The sequence below is a fragment of the Peromyscus maniculatus genome, chromosome 5 (genome assembly GCF_049852395.1).
Source record: "Peromyscus maniculatus bairdii isolate BWxNUB_F1_BW_parent chromosome 5, HU_Pman_BW_mat_3.1, whole genome shotgun sequence".
Classification (NCBI taxonomy): Eukaryota; Metazoa; Chordata; class Mammalia; order Rodentia; family Cricetidae; genus Peromyscus; species Peromyscus maniculatus.
The window spans coordinates 24236681-24251346 of record NC_134856.1 but is presented as its reverse complement, the minus strand read 5'-3'; the positions used below and the strand labels follow the sequence as shown (position 1 = coordinate 24251346).

At 39.8% G+C, this 14666-nt stretch overlaps 1 protein-coding gene across 6 annotated transcripts in view; it reads left to right on the top strand.

Annotated features, from left to right (window-relative positions):
• The window catches only part of Inpp4b (inositol polyphosphate-4-phosphatase type II B), a 742657-nt gene that overhangs the window by 681053 nt on the left and 46938 nt on the right, over positions 1-14666 (top strand). For all 6 annotated transcript variants that reach the window (XM_016006370.3, XM_016006364.3, XM_076571928.1 and 3 more), the window contains one exon: positions 13219-13331. In XM_016006370.3, coding sequence (XP_015861856.1) covers positions 13219-13331 — 113 coding nt within the window. The remainder of the gene's footprint in view (positions 1-13218; positions 13332-14666) is intronic.

Here is a 14666-nt window from a genome sequence, read left to right as displayed (position 1 = left end):
CACTTTCTCTTTGTCTTTATGCTTGTGACTGAACCCAGGGAACTCTGCTGCTGAGCTGTTCTCGAACCCGTCAGCATTTTTTATTTGTACCCTGTCAGTTGGCGTTTAATCTCAACCAAACATAGATTGCATGTATCAAGTCTTTTCTCAGGACAACATAATAAAGAAACTTTAAACAGTGAAACCAACAATGATACAAATTTTATAAACATTTATAAAGTAATGTCACCACATTGAGACAGGAACCCTGTAGATAAAAGGACCAGATAGAAGGTAAGTGATGCTTACATATAAATACAACGTACAATAACTCAAGTTGAATTTTATTGTGCCACAAACAGAAACAACTGACTCCTAATAGATAATGTTATTTGTTTGTTTAGTGTGTGTTCATATCTGTACAAGTGCACATGTGTACAAATGAGTGTAAAAGCCAGAGGATGATCTTGGATTTGATCTCTCAGAGGCTCTCCAGAGTTGAAGACTAGCCAGCTCCAAGTACCTAACTAGTACTGGACTTACACTTGTACACTACCTCACCCAGCCTTTTGTACATGGGTTCTGGGTCTAACTCAGGTCATCATGCTTGGGAGGCAAGAACTTTTCCAAGTCACCCATCTCTCCAGCTCATAATGCTTTTCATGTTTTAATATTGCCACCCAGCCATTTAATATCTGCCTGGCTTTTTAAACATGGGACAAATATTTTTCAAAAATCCACATAATATATTGTTTTGAGAAATAGCTATGTGATAATACTTTCCTGAATAAAATTATTGGATTTTGTTCCCCAAAGGAATGCAAAGAGCAGAGCTGACAGGTGATCAGTCAGGACTGGATTCTAAGAAAAAGCTGCCCTACAAGGGATGCTATGAGTTTCACTGAAAGTGACAGTTTATGAGGGGGATGATGTGACCCATCCTATAAGGACAAAACAATCTGTCTTAGGTTTGAAAAGCTTCTTCAGCAAACCACACTGTTGTCCTCACATAATGCTCACGGTCATGGAGTCACCCATTCATTAGAGAACAGAATAGAGCTCAGGTCTGTGTATAGTGGGTGCATAGGTCAGAGAAGACTGTGTCGCGCTTTACATATCAGTAAAGACTGTGACTACTTAAATGGGTGTGTCCTTCAGTTACTGATAATTCTATGAGCTCTGTCTCAGACAGGACTATGCAGTAGAATTGATAGTGACAAGTGACAGCTTGCTTACCCGAGCCACAAAGACTGCCAGTGTCTACAACCTGTGAGTCTTGTCCAGTCACCATCCACATGACACATGCTTTGATGCCACATCAGGCTCACCACAGCATGAGCTTGAATGTGTTGCTGTCATGTATTTTTGGCCATGCTTCCCAGCGTCAGAAATTGATGTTAACCCTGAGCCTGGTCACCCATACTTCATCGGGCTCTGGAAATGACCTGTGTTTATGGAATGGGGAAATGAAGTGAGGCAATTATACTACAGTGTGTGAACACACACACACACACACACACACACACACACACACACACACACGCACACGCACACGCACACGCACATGCACACGCACACATATGTGTGTACAGGGCATCACTAAGGTCTTCAAACAAAACTGGTATAATCATTTCTAATTAGCAAAGAGACGTTTTCACAGTGATTGACTATTTTCCAGGCTCCGTAATGAATATGTAAGTTACTACCTTTCCCCCCACTTGCAGTAACACTAGATTTTCTTGAACTGTTCACATTGCTTCTTATGGATGCTAGCAAGAACTCTGTGAGAGAACACCACCCGTGTATGGGGTTTGGACTGTGGGCAGCTGGCAGCGCTGCTAGACTCTCCTCCCTTGGCATAGCTCTTGCCCAAACACCTATTTTGTATTAACTTGCTTTTCGTTGTTGTCTCTGAGTTTCAGAAAGGAGGTCAGGCTGTGCATGAGAGATTATCCTGAAGACAAGATTAAGTCAGACAGGATATACTGCAATCAGCTATCCTGTGGTAAAATATGAGGATACCATGTTCTGGCTACCTATGTTCTTTAGCCTCCAAGTGAGAAGCACACGAATTTGTGAATCTTCAGATTTTCCCAATAGATAATAGTTCATGTGCTAGAGGAGCATTTCTAAATAAACCTGTGCTTAAAGGTATAGTTTTTATTTTATTTTAGCATTGGGAGACCATGAACACATATAATACATCATTAGCATATCATAAAATAAGTGCTCCTGAAGACATCATTTTAGAAAATGATGTAGGTCAATTTTATCATTTGTTAGGAAGGACGTGGTTTCCACCTTGAGTTCTTTTAGGTCCACACATCTGGATAATGGGACAACAGTGATTCAGCTCCATACATGATGACTTGCCGCTGGATGTCTTCTTAACTTTTAACCAACTACCAGTGCTGTCTACAACCTCTGGTCGGGACTGAAAAGACAGATACTAAGATATCTGGGAATCTCCAGGTCTATGCTGGAGATTTGCTTTTCCATTTGCTGTATTTGTAACTGGGAATTTGTTCTCAACTCAGTTCCAACACACCTCTGAGACCCACTTGAAAGGAAAAGCCACTCAACATGATCACCTGAGTTTGATCTCTAGAATCCCCATGGTAGGAGGACAGAGCCAACTCCTGGAGGTTGTCCTCTGGCCTCCATATAGAAATATACATACACACACCACACATACACTGAAAATTTAATGTGCTACAAAATAGTAGTCAATCATTATTTCTCAATATGCATAAAATCAGAGATAATGATACTTAATTGTCATTAAATTATAGACTGGCCAGAAGCATGAAATAAAAACGCTTCTAAACCAAAATTAGTCACATAGGCAGGCATTCAAAAAGCTACCAGCCTGGCTGACCAAAAACCAAACTGACCTCTGAATCCCCAGTCCTGCCTTACTGTGTTCACAGCTTAGATCTGTAAGTTCCTGCTTCTCCCTCCTCTGCTCTGCTATGTGTGGGTGCACAGGGAGTATCTGACCTTCCATCATCCCTACAGGCAGATGTCTGACCTTCTGTCAACTTCCCTCTTCTTCCTCTTTCCTTTTTACTGGGTTTCCAAACTTAAAATGCCCCATCACGCATTTCACATTCTGCCAAGCATTGCATTTGGATGGTCTCCCAATACACCAGCCTTTTCTGCCAGCATGCAATGGCTTAGGATGAAAAGACAAGAATTCGGTTGAAAGCTCACTTAGATAGGTCTCTGGCTGTTTGGAGCACCCGTATGTCCTTGTCAGCCACAGGAGGGTAATTAACACACATACACTTTGTACTCCAAAGTACATTCCTCCGTTATCTCTCTAGGGAAAGAAAGTTAATATCTCCACTGTCAGTTTCTATGACAAAAAGATGTCCCACTCCATGTAGGCAAGCTAGAGAGATGGATGGGATAATGGTTGTTGTGCATTCTGAGCTCCTCAGGGAATTCGTTTCTGCAGGGTTCTGACAAGTCAACTGATCCTTCCCATTATAGAGGCTGTGAATTCTTTCTATCATTTGAAAGAATTGATACATTCTTTCTATTGAATAACCTTTATTTCTCTGTCTTGCATGCCCTCTTTCAGACTTGTATTAACTTTAATTACCATTTCAAGTGATTACCAATTCGCTGATAGCTTTTCAAAAATAATTACCTTTCTTTTTGGAATATCTATAAGAGTTTCTAAGAAAATCATCATAAAGGTAATATTTTGGACTTACAGTAAGAAGTAGGTTAACAGTATTATCTCAATTTTTAATGATTTATTATGTATATAGTGTCTTGCCTACATATATGTTTGCAGGTCAGAAGAGGACACCAGATCTCATTATGGATGGTTGTGAGCCACCATGTGGTTGCTGGGAATTGAACTCAGGACCTCTGGAAGAGCATCCAGTGCTCTTAACCTTTGAGCCATCTCTCTAGCCCATCATCTCAATTTTTAAGATCTGTATTTAGAATACAAGTATCTGGATTTGGCCTGGATTAATACCTGGGTCTCCAATGGCTCAGTGTCATTTGATGTCATATTCAATAAATAAAACATCTGTTAGGGGTGACTAAAATGTAATTTCAACTTCTAATTTAAAATCAAAGTGGGGCAGTTAGAGATGGTTTAGCCTATGTTGCTTTCCATAGGTCTCACCAGTACCCACAGATACCTCAAAGGCCCCTGTAACTCCAGTTCCAGGAAAGTCCAATGCTGTCTTCTGGCCTGCGAGGATGCACAGACACATGCAGGCAAAATACTCATACATAAGAGAAAAGTAAATAAATAAAAATAATTCACAGAAGGGACTGCTAATAACTTAGAATTTGACCTTTTACATAGTCATAGTTTTATGTTTTACATAGTTTTATACTCTAAATCCCTCCAGCATTTAATATGAATAGTTACTCTTTAATTACTATGCCTCTTCTTGTCAACCCACAGAGGTGAGACATTCTGTGTTCAATCCATCTTCTCATCCAATTTAGATCATCATTTCCCTCCCATTCTTGCATCACAAATCTCCAGAAAAGTGGAAATGGCCTTGGGCGAGCAGGACAGGGAGAACTAAAGGGTATCTTTATTAGGTAGGTCAGGTAGGTCAAAAGGGAGCCATCTGTTTATGCTAATTAATTAGTACTTGGTGCTCTCTTGATAAACTGGGAATATGGGTGTCTCAGCTTGCCAAGTAAGAGGCCACTTCAATTTGGAAGTGGTATAGAAGAGAAATAAAATGTACATTTCATGGGCTTATTTATTCAGTGCTTCCCTTATTCTTTTGGAGACTTTTGGTGTACTTTTTTTCATTCTATAATTTTCTTTCTATGTTTTACTTCATTTATACCCTCCCCGATGCCTCACTGACCCTGTGGGATTACATGCTAAGATCTCACTTCCCTCAAAGGCAAGTGATAAGCTAAGGAAGAGGACTGTTGGAAGAATCAGCTCCTTCTCTGTCATCAGAAAGGAGGGATAAAGAAGGACGGAGAAGGCCTGACCTTTGCCCCCGGGCTGCCTTCTGACCTTCTTCTGTTGCAGCAGCCAGCTGGTAGGACATTGAGATTACCTCCAAACCTGCGTTCCTTCTTTAGCCAAATTTTGAAAACTCCATTCTTGTTCCTGTCTTCACCTGTTGTTGGATAAAATAGGGTTCATGGAGGTTGGCGTGGGTGGGTGGGGGTGCTCACCCACCTCCCTTCATTGCTAGGACCTTTACCACCTGAGCACAAACAGAAGTGATGATCCACACACTCCCTTTGACTCCCGAAGTCCTGCACTGGTCTGCACACAAAGCCTCCCTTACAAAGACTTTGGCCACCTAGTTCTGTTGCTGTGGAAAGCCAGCTCACGAAGAACAGGCAGTTCAAGTTCAGCTGTTGAAGTGCCAGCTAACAAAGAAGAATCTCTCAGGCCTGCTGTAAATTGTCACATGTTTTGGGACTCTGTAATCCAGCCATAATCTATATCTATGAGATTTTTAAAAATAAGATAGTTAATACGTTATTCTCTCACTCTTCTCTTTTCAATACAGGCATGGATTTCAATGTGTAATACACAAAAAAGGAATTTCATAAAATCTTTAGTACTGTGTCTGAAACACATTTTAACAATAATTTTGAGGTATTTTCCCTGTGGCTTCTGGTGACAAGTTTCTAAATTAATTGAAGAGGAAATTCTGAACATGTGTAAGCCAAAATATTCATCTCTGAGCAGGTTGGAATTTTGGTATTTGATTTCTTATATTGCCTCCTTCATAAAAGTAGGTGAGAGTATACTAGTAAGTGAAGAGAGTGAACTAGTACACTAGTGAGAGTGGACTAGTACACTAGTAAGTGAAGAGAGTGAACTAGTACACTAGTAAGTGAAGAGAGTGAACTAGTACACTAGTAAGTGATGACAGTAAACTAGTAAGTGATGAGAGTGAACTAGTAGACAGCTAGTTTTAGTGCAGCACTCTCTCTCTTTATGCCTTTCAAGGTTCTGCAGCCTCTAAAAGAATGTAATTGATAATTTTAAGATGGTGCAGCAACTTTCCCCAGTTGTGGTTGTCTCCTGCTAATACAATCACTCTCATTGTTCAGTTACTTAAAGCAGAGTCCTACTGCAGAATGCAGTGTGGACAGAGAGCACTGTGAAAGCCCTGCCGTCTCTGCAGCATGGCCCCTTCTACCTTGTTTCCACTGTGGCATTTCTATCTATCCATTGTCACGGGACAAACTATCCCACGGTCTCTTACACACAATGGAGCCAGTTAACTGGCTCACAGATCTGCTGGGTCGGGGAGTCTGAAGAGGAAGGCAAGGCAGTTTCTCTCTTGTATCTGTGACTTGGGGTAGAAGGGAGAGTGGTCAGGGATCTCTGCAGTGTCTGGAAGCTGGAGTCATGCAGAGGTCTCTGTATTCATTCCCTGGTACCTGGGATAGCTCGACACAAGGCCATGGTCACCTAAGGGGAACTTGCAGATGGCATGATCATCTCCTAATTTATATTAGATTTATCCTTATAGGAAAAAAAGAGACTATCTTGAAAGGAAGACTACCAAAGAGAATAATCAGATAAGAGTTGCATAGTCATTTCCAACCTGGCCTTGGAAAATGCCACTATTTATGTCTTCCTCATTAGTCAAGACAGTCACAATTCTACCCAAATTAATGTGAGAGGACATAGACTCCAGCTCTCTAAGAAGAACATGCCAAGGAATAAAGGTGCAGTGTTTTAAAGCCATCATCACAGGACTGGCTGATTGGATGCTATCCAAAAATAATCTTATGTGTCTGTCCTATTCTATAACAGCACACATTTATAAAGTGACTGGTTAGTGTTAAAAACACATACACCACCATGTATTTACCTTAAATGGTGGCAAAGGACAGAAACCCCGACTCAAACTATTTTGAACAATAAAGAATATTGATTGGTTAATGTCCCTGAGAAATCCAGCAGTAAGGCAAGCTTCAAAGTAGGGTGGTTTCAGTGACTCGGAAGTACAAAGTAGATAGCTTTGCCCCATTTAATCTCTGTGTTCTTCTTAGTGCATTGACATCATTATGCTTTTAACTATGCAGCTAGTCTCTCATGACTAAAGATGCCTATGAACTTGGCACACTCTAGCAATGTAACGTCATATGACCATGAGATAATGAAGTCAATCCCACAGTTCCTTGGTGGTATAGCTCAACCCACTGGGAAGAATAGTCCAATCCTGTTCATGTACAAGCACTCTGCCATTGGTTCTGGTCATTATTTTGTTTAGAACACTTGCTGCTAAAGTAGCATCATTTTGTGAACCACGGAAGATAAAAGTATAACATGTAACCCTTTGCTTGCCTGTTCTATTACATAAGGGCATGGCGGACAGGTGCACACTGCTTTGTGAATGTGGTAGCGTTTGCATCCGCAAGTGTGTGAGGAAAGTGTTTGCTCTCCTGGATAGTCTGTTTTGTCCTAATGAGATTGGCTTTCCCAAGAGCAAAAAATGTCTTTCTCTGTTTTTACAGTTGTCACGGGACTGAATAATGTAGGCAGTTCTGCCACAGCTTTGATTAATTGTACTCTCTACAGTTTACAGTTGTGGAAGGGGCACAGGGCCAAACCACTCACCCCACACCACACATCGAGCTGGGGTGGAACTGGCATTGAAAGTAATTTTCCTAGAATCATGCCTTTGTTTTCAGAGGCTTCTGAGAGATTCAAATACACAAGTAAAAAAAAATAGATAAGAAAGGTTTAGGAATTTGGAATCTATAACCCAGCATAAAAACCTTTATAAAAAGCAAATATTCGCAGATAAAGTAAAAGCCCCTTTTGTGACCCCTCCCTTCAGCTTTTCTACACATAAGTCTTTCTTCCTTTGTGGAAAGCAACACCTTGATTTTATTATTTTTTATCCTCATGTATGTTTTTAATATATGTATATATTTATGTATATCAGTTTTATACAATTAAATCATACTATTGTTTTCATTTCTTTTTCTGGCTTAATATATCCATGTTGATATGCGTGGCACTGTTTTCTTATTTTATTTCTTAGTGTATGTAATAGCATAGTGAATTAACACTTAAAATTTTCCCATTGTCTTTATCAACCTTTTCCCCTTTATTGTTTATTATTAGAAACAATAATTCAATTAGGATTTTGCACCTTTTACCTCCAATTGCTTTCTAAAACCCAATTTGAAAAACAGTAAAAGAATACATGTATGGAGGTTGCTCAGAGATTCAATTGAACTGTCTAAATTTGATATTAGAATAATGTGTGCACACATGGCCAAAGCAGGATCTGTTAACTTTATGGACATTTCAGGAAGCATGGTGTAAATCAAAAGCAAACCCATGTTACTTCATGATCATGAATTTATTCATATATCTGAACTTATCATTGCATCTTGAAAGTTTACAAACAAATAAATGGTCTTTATTAGTGATAACCCTTTTTCAAATTATACCCGATTTTATGCCCTGCATGGATTTTTATTAGGCTGAAAAAATTGGAACCAACCACAATATTGGCTGAAAAAAATTGATGAATTTCCGTAATTGCCATTCTAGAGATATAATTAGAAGGCTAGGTGTATAGTTTGGAGGAGAAGGGCACATTGTAAGGCTCTGGATTTGATCTCCAGCATAGAAAGAAGGAAGAAAGAGAGAGAGAGAGAGAGAGAGAGAGAGAGAGAGAGAGAGAGAGAGAGAGAGAGAGAGAGAGAGCATGTGGAGTGGAACGGAGGCCAGAGGACAAAAGGTAAGGAGGACAGAGAAAGGCGAAGAACCTGGGAATGTAAAGACCCTCAGCCTGGCTTCTTTCTCATAGCGTGGCCCAAGGGGGCGGGGATTTCTGGGGGACACCATAGCTGTGTGCTGTGCTTTAACAAACAGTCACTATGAGATGGCAGTGGGTGGAGAGTGTCCATTTGACGCACATTTAGGAGACTTACAGTCTGTTTTGAAATGGCTCTATTTTTCCAACCTGTCTTGCCCCTCCAACTTATTCTGTGTTCCCCACTCACTTCCAAATTCAAGACCTTCCCTTGAGCATGCACACACACACACACACACACACACACACACACACACACACACACACACACCTGAATCTTAAGAGCTGACTCTATGAGGAAGTTGTGCCCCAGGAATAAAAACAAAAAACAAAACTGATTCTTCCTCTCAGCAGCCATTGGTTGCCTGTAGCTCTTCATCTAGGGGCAGGACCTTATAAGTGTCCCCCAACAACTTTGTCATGTCAGTTGGTGTGGTCATTATGCTTGTCTTGTTTAGGTTACTGTATTTTTGAGTGCATGGGTAGTCTTCAGGTTCTCACCATCTTCTAGGAACTCCTTTATAATGCTCAGGGCCTAAAATTCTATGTCCACAATGAAAACATATTCGGTTAGTAAACAGAAATGTTTTGTTCTTTTATATATTGGTCTATCTTAAAAATGCCAGAGTAGTTTGTAAATCCCCAAGTAACTGTGCAAGCACAAATAAGACTTGAGGGAAAACTGTAGAGGAGGAGCTCAGGAACTAGTTTGTAAGTTTATTTGAAAAAAAAAAAATTCCTTAAGTTTGTGCTAGGCAGCGTTGGTTACTGTAAGAAAATAACTCAGTTAACAAACATGAAGAGAACAGCTTTACGTTGGCCGTCCCAGGTCTTGACTGCTTTGGACCTGTGGCGACATGGCAGGAATACATGGCAGAGAAAAGTTACATTATGGCCAGGAAGCAAAAGAAAGGAGGAAGAAAAACCTGGAGTCCCGAAGTCTCCTCTGAGAGCACAACGTACGCGCCCTAGCGGCTTCTACTAGGCCTCCAGCTTCCAAGGTTGTGCTCTTCCTGGGGACCACGCATTTACTGTGTGGCTTTGGGAGGACAATCGACACCCAAGTTACAGCAAGCATCTTGTGGTCGGTCTTCTCCAAGTCAATACTTTGCAGATTTTTTATTTTGATGTTAGAACTGAAAGTTATTATTTTTTCAGCTTTTTCCTTCTTTTTTCTTTTATTTATTTTTTTAATTACACTCATAATATTAATTACATTTGTGGAATTCATTGATTACATTCGCAGTATTCATTCAACAATTATATTTATGATATTCATTAATTACATTAATTGTATTGATTTATTACATTCATGATATTATGTACTGATACTATTGTCTGTTTGTGGGGCAATTCTGTCCCACAAAACAGATATTCTGTATTTAGAAAATCATTATTCTATATTTCTTTCTTCTCCGTCTTGAGATAACGTCTAATCTACTGATTCTCTGTGTTGATGTTGTATAATTTTGGTAGGTTACAACTGGAATTTTTAAATGGCTAAAACACATTTATGATGCAGCATACACACTAGGATTAAATGTTATTTCACACAAATTTTGTTTTAGAGAGGACATGTGTATGTGTGTATAATATGTGACTTCCACAGGATGTTGTATTAATTATTAATGGAAATATATTTAATAATTAAAAACTGCACATGTAAGGAATAAAATTTAATGGTTTAATATACATATAATGAAATAATCACCCTAGCCAAACTATTTAATGTATCTATTACTTCAAATAGTTACCACTTTCTTTGTATGTGAGAAGATATTAAATATATAACAAAGTACACATTAATTAATTAACTGTGATCATCCTACTTTGCAGTTCCAGACTGTTTATCTTACATTAGAGTAAATATATTATTTTACATTGGTTTAAAAATCGTTGAAATATACTTGAGTGAACTGCTTCGAAAGAACCGTCGTGACCGTGAAGATGTGAGTGACCAGTGGCTATTGTTTTCTGGCTGGAACCCAGACTCTGCATCTAAGCAAACCCTGCACTCAGGGCCATGCAGTGCTGGGGCATGTTGTCTAGAGCACCCCAACTTTCTAGCCTTCACAGCACTGCCGCCTGTGCCCATGTCTTTCTCTGTTTGTCCCTTGGCCTCAAAGGCTCCTGGCAACCCAGAATATTCCCTGCAGGACCCTCTGCACCAACCTGGCCACCCCTTCCTTCAGTCCTGACACCTTCACTGGTGTGCTGTAGCCTCAGGACACTCTCTTACACTTAATATGAGCTTGGGCATCTATTTGTCCTTATTAGATTCTGGAGATTTTAAAGACAGGCCTTTACAACACAGTCTTTAGAGTCTTTCTCTCATGTTTATATTCTGTTCTGCCAGTCTTATAAGAAATTCATTGTCTTAAAATGACATATATTTATTTTAAATGATTAAAAAGCAGTTGAAAAATGTATATCATTTTATAATCTTAAGGTGACCAGTTCATTTCTTACTAAGTGTTTCTTTCCAATTGGCCAGTATAAACACTGGTGTCTGACTGAGTGTGACCTCCCTGGCAATGTGATGTTATCTGTTTTGCTGGTTTGTTTTTGTCAATATCCTACAAGCTAGAGTCGCATGAGAAGTGGGATGCCCAGTTGAGCAAACACATCTATAAGATTTGCCTATAATCTATGGTTTCTTGATTGTCTTGATTAGTGATGGATGTAGGTGGCCATCTCAGTGGGGTGGCATGTCACCCCTGAGAAGGTGTACTGGATGGTATAAGAAAGAAGGCTGAGCAAGTCAGGAGTAAGCCATGTTCCTCCATAGTCTATGCTTCATTCCTGCCTCCAGATTCCCAGTCTGAGTTCCTGTCCTGACTTCCTTCTGTGGTGGACTGTGTCTTAGAAGTCTAAGAAAATCAAACTCTTTCTTCCTCAAGTTGCTTTGGTAATGGTGTCTTATCACAGCAATAGCAGCCTTAACTAAGAGAGCATTTGGGGGTCAAACTTTCTCTTTGAGAATCAGCTTTAGTTCCATGATGAAAATTTTACTTTTCAAACTTATGTCATTTAGTAAAATCATGTGTATATTTCAGATAGATGTTTTAAATTTGTTTTCTATAACATGGGATATATAGTGGAAGAATACTCACTTTATTCTATTCTCATGATACCTGAGATGAAATACGATCACTTTCAGTGAGTGTGTTTCCTCACAACCATTCGTGGTCGTTGGTGTATATGCATTACCTGCATATTTCACTGAGATGCTACCTCTATCCTCTGGAAACTCTGTCAGGGATTACTCGTCTGTGTCATTTGGCTAATGAAGCATCTGGCACAAACTTTAAACTACAAACTCTTACCACTATTAAAGCAAATCTGGGCTAGTTTTATGATTAGAATTGGGAATGTCTGTTCCGTGTATTCCATGTAATTAGATAAACTAGACTTGGTCCTTAGGTGTTACGTAACTCCTGTCCTTTAGCCTTAGTCTAGGATCTCAGGAATTCCTCATGTCTCAGCTTGTGAGCTGCCTATCACCTTTCCATACTATGCATTACAGATCCAATGCTGTTTCCAAGGATCACTTTTGTCCTCTTCATTGACTCACATCTCCTCAGGTGCCGGGAACACTTGGTTCATAATTGTACATGGCCTTCGGCTTCGGTTGGCGGTGGGTGTATTTGCTGCGCCATCTGTGCTTCACTTGTTAGTGTGCACACATCGGAGCAGCAGCGGGACCCTGGTCCCACGGTTCTCTCCAGCTGTTCACCACTGCCGGTGCTGTCCCCCTTCCCTGTCACGCATGGGCTCCTTGACAGCAGTGGTTCTTCCTCTTTTTGGGAGAAACATTTGGTAACGCTCAGACACAGTCTTCACTGTCAAATTGGAAAGAGTGCTTCTGGTGTCTGAATATAATAATTTCCCAAATAGTTTCTGGATTTCCAGAGGCAGTTGGAAATCCTGTAATAGTCAGTACTTCCCTCTCAAATAAAAGCGAATCTTATCTGATCCCAAATGGCAATCGCATCAAGATGGGGGAAACTTCCTGTCTAGAAACTGGCTTTGTATTTATAAACTGAACTTTCAGATTTCTCTCACACATGATGTCTAACTTAATATACAGCCTCGATCCAGGCTAGCTACATAGTGGCAAAGAGATGGTATCTCAAGACATCTCTGACTTATGCAGCAGGAAAGGAAAACATTCATGGAAAATGTTTCCCTCGTTGTTTCATGGGCAGTTTAATATTACCATAGTTAAATAAAATAGAGGGAGATGAAAAAGAAGCACCTCATCAGATAAAGTATAAAACTAAAGAGATTGATATCTTCCCCTTACAAACCTTTTCCTCCGAAGGACATTTCTTGTTTTGAAAATTGCATTTGGAGAAATGGTGCAAGCAAACTCTAGAGGAAGTTTCATGCTGACATTGTTTCATGGTTTTCTCCTTTGTTTCTTCTCCTTTAGATATTTCACATTTTCAAGAACAAAATGATTTAAAAGGATTGTTGGACAATCTCCATCAAAATATTCAAGCCAAAAAAAGAAAGAATGTAGAAATCATGTGGCTGGCAGCAACTGTAAGCACTCCTCTCCACCTTTTCCCCTCACACCATTACCAACAAGCGTTGTCAGGAACCTGTGATGCAGGGTCTGAGCCCCGTACTTTGGTTCCTAGGTTTCATCTTGCATTATCTAGTTAACAAGGCATCATCTCTTTGCTGATCATTTTATCAACAGAGATGGAGAAAGATGAGCTCAACACGGAAAATGCTCCTTATTGACCCTCCTTACTGACTTTGGGCTTGCTTATCACTCCAAGGTCAAAAGGAAGTATCTTGTCAATGTTATGTGGCAATTGGAATTTTGAACTGCCATTGTAGACACGTGATTCCAATTGTGTGGTTACCAGATCCCTGACTTAAGACTCCTAGACCCATTGTTCAGTTAATGAGCTTGTAAATGTGTTTATTAGTTTAGGTATTGGCACAGAATTTATTATTGATTGATTGCCATGGGTTAACAAGCTGGACTGTGAATGGATCTTTCTCTCTCTCTCTCTCTCTCTCTCTCTCTCTCTCTCTCTCTCTCTCTCTCTCTCTATCTCTCTATCTCTCTATCTCTCTATCTCTCTATCTCTCTATCTCTCTTGCTTAATGGCACCTTCAGGGTGAAGATCCGCCTGTTTTCCTGCCTAGACTTCCATAAGCATTAGGGAGAGAATCATGCTTGTGGTTTTAAGCTTTTCTCTGACAACTTGAGACAGAGTTCATATTAAATTTATGAATTTTGTTAAAATCTCAAATCCTAGGAAGTTTCGTTGGAAAAACATCCCTTCACCAGGAAAGGCACTCTGGAGACCTCTGTGAAGAGTCTATGTTTGTAGCCTTGGCTGTTTTACTCCTATAATTCAGAGTTCAGATTCATTAGCCCTGCAGCACACATTACTTAAGCCCCATCAAAAGCATTTAAATCACCCTTTCCTACTATTACCAATGTTACTTAGCCACTTCTGGAAAAAAGGAAGGGATAATTTACCATGAAACCACAAAAAATAATCAACCACAAAGAAGACAAAGGAAAGTTCCTGCCATGCCTCCCTGATATGCTTGGAAAAAACATGAAAGGCAACCAAACCAGGAAGCACTGCTTTCAGACAGGCCACTTACACTGGCCACACTCACCACCACACCAGCTACAGCCTTCCATGTATCTTTAGATACCATCATGGTTATTAATTCACAAAAATTCACTATAGTAAGCTTTACATTATTTTTCATATTTTGCTGAAAACAGATGCAGGAAGTCTGATCATTTGCAAGGCCCTCCAATATCTGGGGACCTTATGACTATGGCATTGCATATATGAGATAAAATCATCTAAAAAGATAGATCAATCATAGATTCGTGAAAGC